Genomic DNA, 16984 nt, shown 5'->3' on the forward strand with positions numbered 1-16984 from the left:
TCCTCTAAATGGCAAGTAGTCCAATATATGTTAAACATGGTAAGCTTTTCATTTTCAAAATATATACATGGATAATTTTCAACATTCCCCATTACAAAATCTTGTGTTTTAAATTTTCCCCTTCCTTACTCCTCCCTCCCTCCTCCCCTAGACGGCAAGTAATCCAATATAAGTTAAACATGGTAAGCTTTTTATTTTCAAAATAAATACGTGAATGATTTTCAACATTTTCCTTAACAATATCGTGCGTTCAAAATGTTTTCCCCTCCCTTCCTTCTTTCTCCCTCCTCCCCTAGACGTCAAGTAATCCAGTATGTTAAACATGTGCAATTCTTCTATAGATATAAAATGTTTTTTGTTTTGTTTTGTTTTGTTTTTTGTTTTAAGTAAAGAAAGGCAAGGCAAGGAAAACACTCTACAATTCAAAAGTCACTCTCTTGGAGGAAGACCTCTCTCTGAGCCTGTTGGGAACCTGTCACTCATCACCTAAGATCTGGAAACATTCACTCATAAAAGCTAGGCAATATTCAAGACGCGTCGGCTGGACCACGTGGCTTAAAGATACTAATATTCAGGGATGTACTACTACTCTGAAGTTTAAATTTTTAAAAAACTAAAATGAGACAAGGCTGCTTTAAGAGAGAAACAGGAAGTTGTAACTGCAAGGCAACTGAATACTAAGCTGGGGCGGTATGCCTCGAAGCTGCGACTAAGTGGATGTGGTTGCAGACCGGGGACGTACGCCTCCTGCCCCGGACTTCTCTTGCAAAAGTTGTTGAGGGAGCGGGCGGCTCGCCTCCATCCTGGCTGTTGGCTCGGGCAAGCCCCTCAAGGAACTGCCATGGGGAGTCTCCGATTCCTGTCCCCCAAAGAGGAGTCTCAGTTCCAGCACCAGGGCGCGGTGGAGCTGCTGGTCTTTAATTTCCTCCTCATTCTGACCATCCTCACGATATGGTTATTCAAAAACCATCGGTTCCGTTTCTTGCACGAAACTGGAGGGGCCATGCTATACGGTGAGTGTCGTGTGTCCCTCCTCCCCGCGACGCGTTCGTCACATTCACTGCCTGGGAAACTTGTTGCCTGGGCGCAGGGGAGGGACCGGGGCTGGCTCCCGCGGGGCCCGGCAAGCACCTGGAAATGTCATTAGTCCTACAGGAGAGAGGCTGGGCGACGCTGCCTCGAGATAACCCGCCCGGCATCCTTCTCGGCCTTGGCGGGGCCAGGGGTCCGCAGCCGGGTGTTGCGGGTCCCCAGCTCTGCACTCCCGGGCGATCGCATTGACAGACGGGAATCCATTGTCACCCAGGGAGCGACGCGCTGTTCATGTTTGTTTTGGTGGTGATGATGTGAGACGGACTTCTTCACTCGGTGCAAACTTCCACAGGGGCCAGCCTGGCTGGGACCACAGAGTCCCAGAGACGCGCTGGAGAGACAGCGTGCGGATGTGGGACCACCGGGGTTTTAGGTTCGGGATTGCCGGGCCCGGGGTGCCCCTTGCCAAGCAGGCGCGAACATGGTTGTTTTGCAGTCACGCTGACGTTTCTTACCCAGCCGATGTAATCGACACCACCGGCTCTGAACTTTGGGCTTTTCCAGTTAATTTCTTTATCCTTGTTTTCCAGCCTAGAGTTTTAGACTGATGGGTTTCGGGTGGAGTGGATGGAGATGTGTTTTGTTTTACTTTGCTCACTTGCCTTGGAGGGATGGGATTTGGAAGCCCCACTCGGAGTAAATGGTTCCTCAGCTCTGTTTCTCTTGGGCAAATTACTTTACTCTGTGGGCCTCAGTTTCCTCATCTGGAAAACGAAAAGTTTGAACTAAATGATCTTTCTGGTTCCTAGCAGTTCAAGTGTCAGCTAGGTAAAGAATACCTGGACTTGTTAAAATCCAAATCCTGCCTCAGACATTTCTAGTTTTGTGAGCCTGGGCAATTCTGTGCCTCAGTTTCCTCAGCTGGTGAATAGGAATAAAAATAGCCCTTATCTCCCAGGGTTGTTGTGAGGAACAAATGGCATAATATTTATAAAGTTCTTGGCAAACCTTAAATCACTATATTTTTGAACTAGATGATCTTTGGATTCCTAGCAGTTCAAATGTCAGCTAGGTGAAGAATACCCGGACTTGTTCAATTCAAATCCTGCTTCAGACACTTCTAGATTTGTGAGCCTGGCAATTCTGTGTCTCAGTTTCCTCGGCTGGTAAATAGGAATAAAAATAGTACTTATCTCCCAGGGTTGTTATGAGGAACAAATGACACTATTTATAAATGATACTATTTGTAAAGTTCTTTGCAAACCTTAAATCACTAAGTAAATGTTAGCTATTCTTATGATTAGATCTAGGTTTCTATGACTGAACACACATCGGTTTAATTCATTAAACCCCTAAACAAAGCTATCTAATCTGCTGATTTGGGACTCTTTGATCACTTTAGAGTGAGTCCTCTCGGCTAGATTACTCAACAACCTTCCAGGAGGGAAATAAAAGTAGTATTGGTGATTTTTGCAAGTCCCAATACAGGCTGTAATGTAAGTTAAGTGCACAGCTTTGAATGAAGTAACAGAAGGATGAACAACAATTAAGTGAATAGTGGATACAAAATTGGGCTAACATATGTTAAATAGAATTTCAGGATCCAAATGACCTTAGGGATTGTGAGTCCAACTCTGCCTTTTTACCTTGCAGAGCATGATTCTTTTAGTGAACTGGACTTGGAATGAGGAAGACAATATATCTCACCTCAGGCACTCACTTATTATCCTTATGGCCTCTGATAAGGTTAAAGACTCTTCATCTCAGTTTCCTCATCTGTAAAATGGAAGTAATATATTGTGGAGTTATTATGGGAATCAAAAGAGATAACATCTGATATACTTTTCCATCCTTTAAGCACTATGTAAACATTGGCCATAATTTGAGTCCACATTCTCTGACACTAAATCCCATGATCTTTCAATCTGCAAGCAATAACTAAGTACCTACTGTATGCTAGGCAGTGGGTATATAAAGGCAGAAGTGAAGCAGCTCCACTCTTACTGAAATTCCTTTATTATATTGGTGTCAGAAGAAAGGACTAGCCCTCATTTTAAAGAATAATCATGTTTTATTGTGATTTTACAACTCTGTGCTGTTGTGTTCCAAGATACATAATGTGACTCATTGTATCCAAATCTGTGTAATCCAAAGCCATGTGTAACAGCATCCTACTGTTGTCACTTATTTCTGTGGGGTACTTTAAAGATCAGGCCGAAGATTCGGAATATTCTAAGTGTTACTATGCATTTAGATCTGTAGGATCATACATATATAGAATTTGAAAGGACCATATCTGCTCCAGTGGTATTAAGCTCAAAGGAAGGGGGCTAAGGGAAAGGAGAATGAAATGGAACATAAGGATATCCCAGTGAACATATATTGACTTAGAAAACCACAAAGTAACATCATCTATTTTTATTGTAAACTATTCCCCAATTTCATTTTAATATGATTCCTTCTTCACTAAGGAGTGTTGCTGATAGGTAGTGTCAGTCTTAGAATACTGGAATATTTGTCCTTTGCCTCACAAAAAAAAAAAAATGTGCACTTACATTAAGTAAGTAAAGTAAAGTAAAGTAATTTCTGGCAAAAAAGCACCAACAATACCTTTTTTTCCCTACTGAGATATTGCAGGACAATCCAGCAAAGACTCAAACTCTAAAACAGAGTTCAAAATTAGGTTTGAGGCATTTGCTTAACTGTGTGATCCTGGACAAGTAACTTAAACCTTATCTCTGTTTCCTCATCTGTAAAATGGGGATAATAATGCCTACCTCCTAGAGTTGTTGTGAAATCAGAGGAGATAATAATAAAGTGCTTAGCACATTGCCTAACACACAGAAATCAATGTATAAATGTTAACTATGATGAAATGATAATGATGATGGTGATGTGGCCTTCATGGGGTCACTTTTTTGGTGCTTCTGATCCAATCTGGCCATTCCATTGCACAGTGTGATTTACTCAAAATTACCCTGGCAGTCAGGAGGAGGCTAGGAAATGAATCGAGGTGTTCTGGCTCCAAAAGGAGCATATTTGACACTTCCTATCTGAATAAATCAATTCATCTAGTGACCCCATGTGCATTTAAATAGCTCTGTCTTTCCCTGAGAAGCTAAGGTGGGAGGGGCGAAGTGAATCATTTAAAAACTCATGGGGCTAATTTTATTTTGCAATCCGATGGTCACCTTTGGAGCTGTATCAGGTCACACGTATCCATCTGCAACCAAACCGTGATGCTAATCACTCAGTGAATAGTTGAGCCCTTTTCATTTCCTAGGAAAGGCACAGATTGATAGGTAGCCTGACTAATGAAATAGAAAGGAAATGAAAGCGTCTAGAAATAGAAACCAGTCTCCAGTCTCCCACTCTTCTCTAGAGCTTGGGCTCCTTTTCTCTATCCCGGTGACATATAATCAATGAGGAAAAATAACATGATCCACTATGACACAAAGTATGTTAACTCCTGGTACTAAATTCAACTGCTATATCTGGTGCAGTAGATCAATACAGATTTAAAAGATGGTGACTTTTTGGTAACAGGTAAAATTTTCTGTTGACAATCCTATATTCCACTGACAATGCTCAGCTTAGGAAGCCTGAGTTCTACTTTGGGCTCTGCCATTGACTATTCATCTTTGGAGACTTTATTTTATTTTATTTTTAAAAAGCTCTACAATTTTATCAGACCATAAGTCTTTGCCACAAAATTTGCCAATTTCTGCCTGAAACTGATGTGATCATAGGATGATGCCATGGGAGGAACTTTTGAAGCCAGAGTCCAGATCTCTCATTTTACAAATGACCTTTTTTTTTTTTTTTTTTTGTAGATGTCTCATTCCATTTGTTATCTTTCAAAATTCACATAAAGATTTCATCTTTTACAAATGTTTTGTTTTCCTCTCCTCGGGCCCAGAAACTTACTTGTCTATAATTGTAAGATGTGAGAGATTTCTTCAGAATTTAGACAGAATGTTAATGTATGTTCTACCTAAACAAATGTAGGTTTAAGGCTAAAAATAGTGTCAATATGTAGGCCTCTGCAGTTCTTATTCTCTTTGTTAAGTAGTGAAAAATTTGGGGCGGGGTGTAGAGGGAGTTTAGGAACTTTTAGATCTGAGTTTTCATCATTATCATCATAACAGCTAATGTGCCAGATACTGTGCTAGATGCCTTACAATCTCACAAAATGCCTTATTATTTTATTTGATCCTCACAACAACCCTGGGAAGTAGGTACTCTTCTTATCCCCATTTTATAGATAAGGAAACTGAGGTAGGCAAAAGTTAAGTGATCTGCTCAAAGTCATATGATTAGGGAGTATCTGAGTGAATTTAAACTTAGATCTGGATTTCAGGTCTGCTGCTCTGTCCACTGCCACTAACCATCCACCGTCAATGTGGATAATTGATACTCTTCACTGACACAGCTCAGTAATTTTTCCAGTTTATATTGTCTTTGAGAGTTGCCAGAAGCATTGAGAGGTGAGAGGTTCAGTGTCTTGTCCATGATTATGCAGCCAGACTATATCTAGGGCAAGGTTTTCAACTGGGCTTTCCTGCCTGGCTTCTGGATGGACCTCTATCACTTCTGATTCTAAAAGTAGAAGGGACAGAAGGATTATGATGAAATATATTTTGATGATTCTATACTTTTAGTTCCAGTTTTGCATAAATCTCATTTCACAAGTTCCAACCCATTGGATAATACTGATAATAATAGTTATTTAATTACCCAATGATCATATCTATTTAGTAATAATGAATGATAATGTTATTATTATATCATTAAGGTGATATCACCTTAATGGTTTGCAAGATCCGTTACATATATTATCTCAAGTGGTCCTCCAATCTATAGATAAGTCTTATCTGAAGCTCCAAGAGACAATACCATTTGATTAGAGAAACACACCCTTTAAATTTCAGGGGCAGTATTTGAACTTTCATCTTCCTGACTCCAGATATAGAATTCTATATAACAGACCCTTTCTTCTTTCTTTGATCTCTCTAGAACATAAGCCTAGAATTTAACCTCTTTAATTTATACACTTCTGCAAGGCCAAATCCTTTTTTAACTGGTATTTTATTTTTCCAAATACATACAAAGATAGTTTTCAACATTTACCTTTGCAGAACCCTGTGTTCCAAATCTTTCACTCTCTCCCCTCCTGACCAAGACAGCAAGCAATCGTTTAAAAGTGTACAATTTTAAGGCCAAATTAAAATACTTTTTCCTTCACAAAGATTTCCTTGGTTAGCCCTGACTAAAATGATCTTGTGAATCTTATTATTTTTTTCTCTTTTTGTATTTTCACCTTGTACCATAATGATTTGTGTACATGTATTTGTGCATCTTCCTAGCCAAATATAAGTTCCTTGGAGGCAAGGCCTGTGTGTTACAACTTCCTTGTATCTTCCACTGTGTCTAGCTCAGCATCTTGCATATGACTGACATATACAACTGATATATAGTTTTTGAGTGTTTGGAGGTATCAAAGATATAAAGCTGGAAGAACCTTTCAGGCTCCCCTCACTTTACAGATGGGGAAACTGAGGCTTGCAGATGTTAAATACTTCCTCAATGTCCCAGATGTGACCTGTGACATAGTGGGAGACTAGGAGTTTCAAGCTAGGTCTTCTCATGCTCTTTCCCCTAAACCATACTGAATTAATGAACAATGAATCATTTCATCTTACATATTTCCTTAAAGATGCTAAATGCTAAGCCTATAATTATTGGAAAAATTCTATTAGATCGATGTCAAAAAATGATTGTGGTTTTGATTTATATCTTATAAATCTTTAGAGACATGAAAAACACTTCCTAATGAATAAATAATTCTTAATGGGGGATGCTGAGAGGATGAATCAAATCACAATGATAAATGATTTTATTTGTGATAAATATTCAGAAATAGGTTTCATAATCTTTCTATGAGGATGAGTATAGGGAAGATTTCTATATATCCCTGACAGCTAACTTCATGGCATATTTTATGTTTTTTCATCTTTTAAAAAAAATTTCCCCAATAGATATAAAGATAGTTATTTTTCCAATTACATGTAAAGATAGTTTTCAACATTCATTTTTGTAAAACTTTGTTTTCTAAATGTTTCTCCCTCTCTCTCTTCCCTATTCCCCCAGATAAGCAATCTGATATAGGTTATATATGTGCAATCTTTTAAAAATTTATTTCCATCTTTGTCATGTTATGCAAGAAAAATCAGACCAAAAAGAAAAAAAATAAACAAAAAAAGCAAAAATACTGTGCTTTGATCTACATTCAGTCTCCATAGTTCTCTCTCTGAATGGGATTGATGATTTCCATCCCAAGTCTATTGGAATTGTCTTGAATCACTGCATTGTTGAGAAAAGCCAAGTCCATCATACTTGATCATCACATGATCTAGTTACTGTGTACAATGTTCTCCTGGTTCTGCTCACTTCACTCAACATCAGTTCATGTAAGTCTTTGCATGTTTTTCTGGAATTAGCCTGTTTATTATTTGTTATGAAAAAGTAATATTTCATTATCTCTCTATATATATAGATAGATAGATAGATATAAACTTATTTGGCCATTCTCCAATTGATGGGCATCCACTCAATTTCCAGTTCCCTGCTACAAACATTTTTGCATGTATGTGTCCTTTCTCCTTTTTTATGATTCCTTGGGATACAGACCCAGTAGTGATACTAGTGGATCAAAGGTTATGCACAGTATTATAGATCCTTTGGGCATAGTTCCAAATTGCTTTCCAGAATGGCACTTATTAGTGTTTCCCCACATCCCCTCCAGCATTTATCATTATCTTTTCCTGTCATCTTAGCCATTCTGTCTCTTATCTTTTTAAGAAGCTTGAGAAGACAGAACATGATCAATGTCTTTTCCTCCCCCTTTTCCTCTTTCTTTCCTTCTTCCTCTCCTTTCAAAATCTTTTCCATCTCTCTCACCATTGACTAGAAAGTGGAGAAAATGATTGAATTCTATGGAAAGTCCTTAGGGACATCAGGAAGTAGCTAGGATGCTTCAGGATATTGTTTGGTGGTTTAGAGCCTTGGTGTTGGGAGCTAAGTGGGAGTTATATGAATGCATCAATAAGGAGTGAGAGTTATTGAGTGTGGAATATAAGCTCCCCTTAGTATGTTTCTATGTGATCTGAGAAATGAAAGTGAATTTAACAATATGCTCTGGAAAGAGAGAAACAAGGACAGAAAGATTCGTTCTCAGTACCATGTATAAGGCTTGCCATGGAGCTCTTCTCCTGTATGAACATTGGGTATATGAATGGAAGTAGGGCTATGTGCCTGATACCTAGTCCCCTCCTACCTCCAGCCCCCTACCAAAGCAACATATGTTAGTACAGAACAAGCAATGATGAAATACTGAAGTGATTATGGTTTTAATCTATAACCACAGGAATAACAATAGAAAGTATAGATTTCTCTCCATCATGACTTTTCTGAATTGTGGGCAGCTAGACTCATTTCCAGATTTCTGGTTTGGAAGGAGATTACCCAGGGGGATATCAGGTGACCTGAGGATTTTTTGTGATAAGTCATATGGTTAGAAATGTTACCAAAAAATCGAAAGTGAAAAAGTCGATAGTCAAAGCAAGATACATTTTTTATACCTATCCACTGAATCCTGGCTCTTAACCAGAGCCCAACTTCACCATGACTTATGACCAGAGATATGTGGGGAAAATTGATGAATAAAGAGCAACACAAAAGAAAAAAAAGTAGGGAAAAATAAAACCTCTTAGGGTGGTTGTGAGAATAAAAATGAAGTAATATTTGTAAATCAATTTACAAACATTAAAGACCTATGTAAATGCTGTTTTTATTATTATTATAAAAAGTTGAAAAATTACAGCATTTACATTTCAGTGTAAAAAGAAACTTATCCCAGAACTCCAATACTCCATTTCTAACTGTTGCCTGGATATTTTCACCTGAACAATGATACCCCAAGCTTTACTTGTTCCAAGCTGAACTCATCATCATTTCCCTAAAACAACAACAACCAACAACAAAAACTATCCAGTCAAGAAAGATAAAATTCCCACATTGACCATGTCCAAACAATCTGGTCCCCGAATCCCTAGATGGAATACCCTGTTAATGGTGAGTACTACCATTTCCCAATGCTTCATCCCTACATCTCATGATAGACACTAAATCAATGGTTAAGTCCTGTCAACTCAACCTCTGCACTATCTCCTGTTTCTGCTCTCTCCTTTCTCTTTCTGTTATAACCTCACCAGTTCAGGAGGCCCTCACTTTTTCTTGTCTAGACACAAAAGCTTGCTAACTCAATTGATGATCTTTTTTCCAGTCATTCTATCATATAAAATAATAATAATAGTAATAAAATATTGATAATTATTAATAACTCATTCATATAGTACCTTAAATTTTACAAAAATACTTTATAAATATCTCATTTGATCCTCGTGACAATTCTGGGAGTTGAATACTCTAATTTTCCCCATTTTACAGATAGGGAAACTGAAGCAGGTCCACACAGGTAGTTAATATCTAAAACTAGATTTGAACTTAAACCCTCCTGACTAGCCCTGTTGCTCTATTCTCTGAAACACCTCAGTGCCTCAAAATTCTGGAAAGTTGCTAGAATTCACAACTCTGATCCCCTTTCATCTACTTAACTGCTCCTTATTGTCTATTTGCTGGGATATTCTTAATTCTGGCATTTAAGGTCCTTCACTATCTCAGACTGATTTTAAATCATTATTCTGTGAATTTGACTTGTCTTTTGTCTTTTTTCTACATCCCCAACACTTAGTACAGTGCCTGGTACATAGTAGATGCATAATGAATGTTTTGATTGATTGACTGACCTCCAGCTCCCTTTGCCTACTGTTGTTCCCTACTATTCCTCTTCCTATTTTTCATGTTATAGACAGACCAGGATGTTTTCTGTTCCTTTTTCCTGCTCTCTCTAGTTTCATTGCCTTTGCACAAGCCATTGTATGTGGATACAGTAGACTTCCTCCCTTTTTATACATTGAGTTTTCCTTCTCTCTTTTGGGCCCCATGGAAATATTATCTCTTTCATGCTGCCTTCCATAAACTTCCTCTCCCAAAATATAAATGATCTCTCCTTCTGAAAGTTTTTCATGGTAGTGCTTTAATGGATTCTTTCCTCTGGTCAGTCAGTCAATAAACATTTATTACATACTCACTATGTGCCAAGCATTATTAATGTGATTAAAGCTATGGGAAAAAGATAGTCTTTACCCTCAAGGAGCTTATAATCAAATGAGGGAAAACAGCACAAAAAAGGAAACTGAAAAGGGAAAGGGGATTTCCCAGACATGGTGGAGAAGGGAGAGAGGTCCCAGAGTAGCCAGCCAGGGGAGAAATGGAATTATATAGATTTATATAATAATAACTAATAATAATAGCTAACATTTATATAGTACTTACTAGCTAAGACACTGTGATAAAATGCTTTACAATCATTTCATTTAATTCTTACCCTGGAAGGTAGGTGTAAATATTATTATTCCTCTTCTACAAATGAGAAACTGAGGCAAATAGCATTAAGTACCTTGTCCAGCATCACATAGCTAATAAGTGTTGAGGACTTTACAAAGATTAAACAAGTTGCTAATATCACAGAATGTAATAGCTGAGGCTGGATTTTACTTCAGTTCTCTTTGGCAACAGGTCTGGCATTTTATCCATTGCCTAAACTAATTCTGCGTGTTTATATAAACAAATTTTATTTTCCTCTGTATCATATTTCTGTGCCTACCATTTCAGTGTAAACTCCTTGAGAGTGTGATGTGTTATGCAATAATAGTAGCTCCCTTTTCTATACTTTTTAAAGATTGTAGCAGTTTTCTTACACAGACCCTATAAATAGTTATGGAAGGAATTTTCAAACCCATTTTGGATACAACATTTGATTCTTTGGAGGTGACTTGCTTAAAGTTACATAAATAGTAAGTATAAGAGTCAGAATTCTCCTGATTTCAAATCATGTACCCTTATATACCTATAAGTATAGTGGAAGAATAGGTGTGAAGTAGTTGATGAATAGACTTGGCATAAAAAAAATCTGAGATCAAATCCAGTCTCAGACACTTACTACCTTGAAGAATCTTGGGCAAATTTGACTCAGTTTCCTCATCTGTAAACTACAAATATTAATAATATCTAATTTACAAGATTGTTGTAAGGATAAAATATGAGGTATTTGTAAAGTACTTAACATAATTTCTGGCACATAGTAGACACCATATAAATGCTTTCTATTATTATTATTATTATTATTACTTCCTCTGGTAGAACTAGCTTTCTATCCCCATGTATAGCCAATACCTTGTATACAGAAGATGCTTAGTAAATGTTTGCTAAGTTGAATTGAAAGGAAAAAAAAGTGAATACAGACTTGGAAAACTGTAGCCCCAAATGCTTATGGTAGTAATCTATTCCATAAGAGATAAGGATTGAACTTTCAATTTCATTGGAAGAAGGAAGCTTTTAGTAAGGAAACTTCTTCTGTACACACAGGTCAGCACCTTTCCTGTAACCTATGGTCTTAGATATTTGCCTAAGACATGAGTAAGTCTCAGTGACTAGACCAGGAACAAAGAGGTAGCTTGTTTCAGAGTAAAAGTTGAACATGAGTCCTCCCAGTTCTGGGGCCATCTCGGAGCTTTAATTCCAAGATATTAATGTTGAGAGAAATAATTATTAATAACCAATGATTTGGGAAGATCCAGAGTTCCCCCTTTTCTATAAAGCTCATTTCAAAGTTTCAGGCTCTGGAAGGACATTACTGATAACGAGATCTGTTAATTTTCTTTCTTTTTTTTTTTAATTAAAGCTTTTTATTTTTCGAAACATAAGTATGGAAAATTCTTTAACATTAGCTCTTGCAAAATCTTGTCTTCCAATTTTCCCCTCCTTCCTCTATACCCTACTCTAGATGGCGAGTAGTCTAATATATGTTAAACATGGTAGAAATATATGTTAAATCCAACATGTGTGTACATATTTATAAATTATCCTGCCGCACAAGAAAAAAAGAGAAGTAAAATAAAATGCAAGCAAACAACAAAAAGAGTGAAAGTGCTATGTTGTGAATAGTTTCCCCAGTACTCTCTCTGGGCGAGGCCTATTAATTTTCTTAACAATTTTGTTCAGACCCTACCCAGATGGGGTTCTATTGAGGTTTAGGTGGGGATGAATTCTTTGTTTAGACTGCCCCAATTTGGGATAATTTAGAAATAAATGACATTATACAAGTTTATTAGAATGACCTCGCTCCTCATTATAAAATTCATTCTCTCCTTCTTAACTAATCAGGGTTGATTGCTGCCTTCTGAAACATCACTTTTCCAAGGTCATGTAACCCTTGAGCCTGCCCCTTCTGTGAGATTCTTTGTCATTTGAGAGCTCCACTGACCCCTTTTATTAAAATGCTGACTTTATTAATAAAATAACTAATTATCCAGAAATTGTGTCTCTTGAACTTTTTAAATGTTAAAAGTTTCTAAAATAGGTGTATTTACATAGCATAATGAGACTACTCCATGAATTTGCTCAATATTAACAATAAATGAGTCAAAATTGCACTTCAAGTTTTCCAAACTTGATTTTTTTTAGTCATCCCATTGATTGACCTTTTGTCATCATGAATAGGCAGATGGTATTAGACTTAGAATTCTTTCAGGGTGAACAGCTGTGCAGGACCAATAAAGGCATTGTATTAAGACTAAGACTAGGAATTGGTCAGGGATTTGAGGCTGGCAACCTGACAGGCGAGCAAGGAAAGCTTCCATAAGGAAATGACAGAGAGAATGTTGGGGGAATAGTTGTTTCATGGAAGAAGCCAAAAAAAAAAAAAAAAAAAACCCAACCCAAATGGGTCACAAGGATTTGGATATGACTCAACAACAACAAAAGCAATGCAAATAAACAAAAAGAACACTAAGTCTGCCCTGAGTCTGGGTAATTATAACAACAAAGCTAAACCACAAAGAAGAATTGAAAAATGTACCTGCCTTCCTTCTTTGAACATATGAAGGTGACAAAAAATTAAGAAATACACATTTATTAAGCCCTTATAATGACAGGCACTATACAAGCACTGGATATACAAAGAAACATTGAAAATTGTCCTTACAATAAAAATTAGAAATTAAAAATAAAATAAAAACCCTCATTCTTAAGTGCTTCTTTTTTATTGACAGAACCCATGCCAGGGTAATTTTTTACAGCATTATCCCTTGCATTTATTTCTGTTCTGATTTTTCTCCTCCCTCCCTCCACCCCCTTCCGCAGATGGCAAGCAGTCATATACATGTTAAATAGGTTACAGTATATCCTAGATACAATATATGTGTGCAGAATAGAACAGTTCTCTTGTTGCACAGGAAGAGTTGGATTCAGAAGGTAGAAATAACCCGGGAAGAAAAACAAAGATGCAAGCAGTTTATATTCATTTCCCAGTGTTCTTTCTTTGGGTGTAGCTGCTTCTGTCCATCTTTGATCAATTAAAGCTCTTTTTATCGAAGAGATCCACTACCATCAGAATACATCCTCAAACAGTATCGTTATTGAGGTATATAATGATCTCCTGGTTCTGCTCATTTCACTTAGCATCAGTTCATGTAAGTCTCTCCAGTCCTCTCTGAATTCATCCTGCTGGTCATTCCTTACGGAACAATAATATTCCATATTATTCATATGCCACAATTTATTCAGCCATTCTCCAATTAATGGGCATCCATTCATTTTCCAGTTTCTGGCCACTACAAACAGGGCTGCCACAAACATTCTTGCACGTACAGGTCCCTTTCCCATCTTTAAGATCTCTTTGGGATATAAGCCCAGTAGTAACACTGCTGCTGGATTAAAGGGTATGCACAGTTTGATAGCTTTTTGAGCATAGTTCCAAATTGCTCTCCAGAATGGCTGGATGTGTTCACAATTCCATCAGCAATGTGTCCCTGTTTTCCCACATCCCCTCCAACATTCCGCATTATCTTTCCCTATCATTCTAGCCAATCTGACAGGTGTGTAGTGGGATCTCAGAGTTGTCTTAATTTGCATTTCTGTGATTAATAATGATTTGGAGCATATTTTCATATGGCTATAAATAGTTTTAATTTCTTCGTCTGAGAATTGTCTGTTCATATCCTTTGACCATTTATCAATTGGAGAATGGCTTGATTTCTTATAAATTAGAGTCAATTCTCTATATATTTTGGAAATGAGGCCTTTATCAGAACCTTTGCCTGTAAAAATGTTTTCCCAGTTTATTGTTTCCCTTCTAATCTTGTCTGCATTTGTTTTGTTTGTACAAAAACTTTTCAATTTGATATAATCAAAATTTTCTATTTTGTGGCCAATAGTGATCTCTAGTTCTTCTTCGGTCATAAATTCCTTCCTCTTCCACAGGTTTGAGAGATAAACTATCCTATGCTCTTCCAATTTATTTATAATCTCATTCTTTATGTCTTGGTCATGAACTCATTTTGACCTTATTTTTGTGTACAGTGTTAAGTGTGGTTCAATGCCTAGTTTCTGCCATACTAATTTCCAATTTTCCCAGCAATTTTTGTCAAATAATGTGTTCTTATCCCCAAAACTGGGATCTTTGGGTTTGTCAAACACTAGATTATTAAAATTATTGGCTGTTTTGTCCTTTGAACCTAATCTATTCCATTGATTAGCTAGTCTATTTCTTAGCCAACACCAGATGGTTTTAGTAACTGCTGCTTTATAATATAATTTTAGATCTGGTACAGCTAGGCCACCTTCATTTGATTTTTTTTTTCATTAATTCCCTTGAAATTCTGGACCTTTTGTTTTTCCATATGAACTTTGTTGTTATTTTTTCTAGGTCATCAAAGTAGTTTTTTGGGAGTCTGATTGGTATAGTGTTAAATAAATAGATTAATTTAGGTAGTATTGTCATCTTTATTATATTTGCTTGTCCAATCCAAGAGCATTTAATATTTTTCCAGTTGGTTAGATCAGACTTAATTTGTGTGGAAAGTGTTTTGTAGTTTTGCTCATAAAGTTTCTTATTTTCCCTTGGCAGATAGATTCCTAAATATTTTATACAATCAGTAGTTACTTTAAATGGAATTTCTCTTTGTAACTCTAACTGTTGGGTTTTATTAGTGATGTATAAGAATGCTGATGACTTATGTGGGTTTATTTTGTATCTTGCCCAACTTCTTTTAAGAATTGTTGGACAAATTCATACTTTCACCAACAGTGTATTAGTGCATTTCTATTTTATCTTTTGTTTTACAGTCCTTATCTTAACACTCAGCACCACCCATTTTGAAAACTCTGCAACCTAGTCTTTGCTTTTCCATACTGCTAACTGGACAACTAGGTGGCACAAAGGAGAGAGCACTGGGTTTGGAACTAGAAAGACTCATATTTCTGAATTCAAATTCAGCCTCAGGCATTTACTAGTTGTGTAATCCTAGGCAAGCCACTTAACCCTGTTTTGTCTCAATTATCTGTAATATGGGTACACACTGGAAAAGGAAATAACTACTTTCGTACCTCTACCAAGAAAATCCCAAATGGGATGGTGAAAAGTTGGACATAATTTAGCTGGAATCATTCCTCCTCCCTCCTGCAGGTTTTTCCCCACATCAAGCACAAAAAAAAAAATCTATTGTCTAAACTGAAGAAATAGAGGTAGTAAGAACCTGTTTTGATTCTTCTCACTTAAGTACTTTGCCTCAAGTCACAGAATTAGCAGAGCCAGCATTAACAGCTGGCTTTCATCTAACTTATTTATGCTTCTCCATTAAAAACAAATAGAATAGTACAGAAGAAACCTGAATTTGAAGAATTTGAAATTTAATTCAAATGTCAATTATGCTACTTATCTAAGTAACTTTACTTTCCTTATCTGTCAAAAGATGGCATCTGACTAGGTGAATATCAAGGACTCAACTAGTTCTAAATCTAGCTCCCATGACCTTCTGTCTCAGTTTTAGAATCATGTTTTGGGATGATTTTTACTATTCCATCCCATGTCAATATTCTTCTGATACTTGGGTATTGGGCTTTTATCCCAACCAGAGTAGTGCTACTAGATCTCCCAGACACTGAGTACTTGGCTAGACCCCTCACAGTTACCTCTTTTTCAACTAGATCTGCCTGCCTGCCAGGGTAACCTTACTTGACTTCAACAACTTCCTGGCACACAAGACTAAAAGCCAAAATAGACCCCAATCCCTTCATTTTACAAATAAATAAAAACCAAGAACCAGAGAGGGGAAGTTATACCTGATTACTATCAAGTTATTACCTGATTACTACTAAGTTATTATCTGGTTACTACCAATTTATTAGTAGTTTTGGTAGTTTTATTTGAATTGATACTCTGTCTCCAAATTCAGTACTTTTCCTCCTGAATCCTGCATCCCACTCCTATCCTTTCATATTTGCTTTTTCTGCTCTAAGCTGCTGTAGTCCCTCAACTCTTTAATTACCTGCCTGGTTTGGCTTCTATCATGGATGCACTGGATATTTGTTATTCTTCACTAGTTCTCTCTGATTAGGTCTAATTTTTCACAAAGGATATAATTTTCTTTTACTTTAATAGTATTTTATTTTTCCAAATACATGCAAAGATATTTTTCAACATTCACCTATATAAAATCTTGTGTTCCAAATTTTTTCCCTCTCCAAGACAGCAAGCAATCTAATTTAGGTTAAAAATATGCAATTTTCCTAAACATATTTCCATATTTGTTATGTTGCACAAAAAAAAAAAAATCAGATCAAAAGAAAAAAAATAAGGAAAAAACCAAGCAAACAAACAGCAGCAACAACGACAAAAGTGAAAATACTATGCTTTGAACAACATTCAATCTCCATAGTTCTCTCTCTGGATGAAGGTGGTTCTTTCCATCACAAGTCTATTGGAATTGCC

General features: G+C 36.8%; 1 protein-coding gene across 1 annotated transcript in view; it reads left to right on the forward strand.

Moving 5' to 3' along the window:
- Window positions 1-415: 415 nt before the first annotated feature.
- SLC9A9 (solute carrier family 9 member A9) overlaps window positions 416-16984 on the forward strand; it is a 719994-nt gene continuing 703425 nt past the window's right edge. Inside the window, exon 1 of the mRNA XM_051983329.1 lies at window positions 416-1013. Within this exon, the coding sequence (XP_051839289.1) occupies window positions 842-1013 (172 nt within the window). The 5' untranslated portion in view covers window positions 416-841. The remainder of the gene's footprint in view (window positions 1014-16984) is intronic.

Source organism: Antechinus flavipes, chromosome 3 (genome assembly GCF_016432865.1).
Source record: "Antechinus flavipes isolate AdamAnt ecotype Samford, QLD, Australia chromosome 3, AdamAnt_v2, whole genome shotgun sequence".
Lineage (NCBI taxonomy): Eukaryota > Metazoa > Chordata > Mammalia > Dasyuromorphia > Dasyuridae > Antechinus > Antechinus flavipes.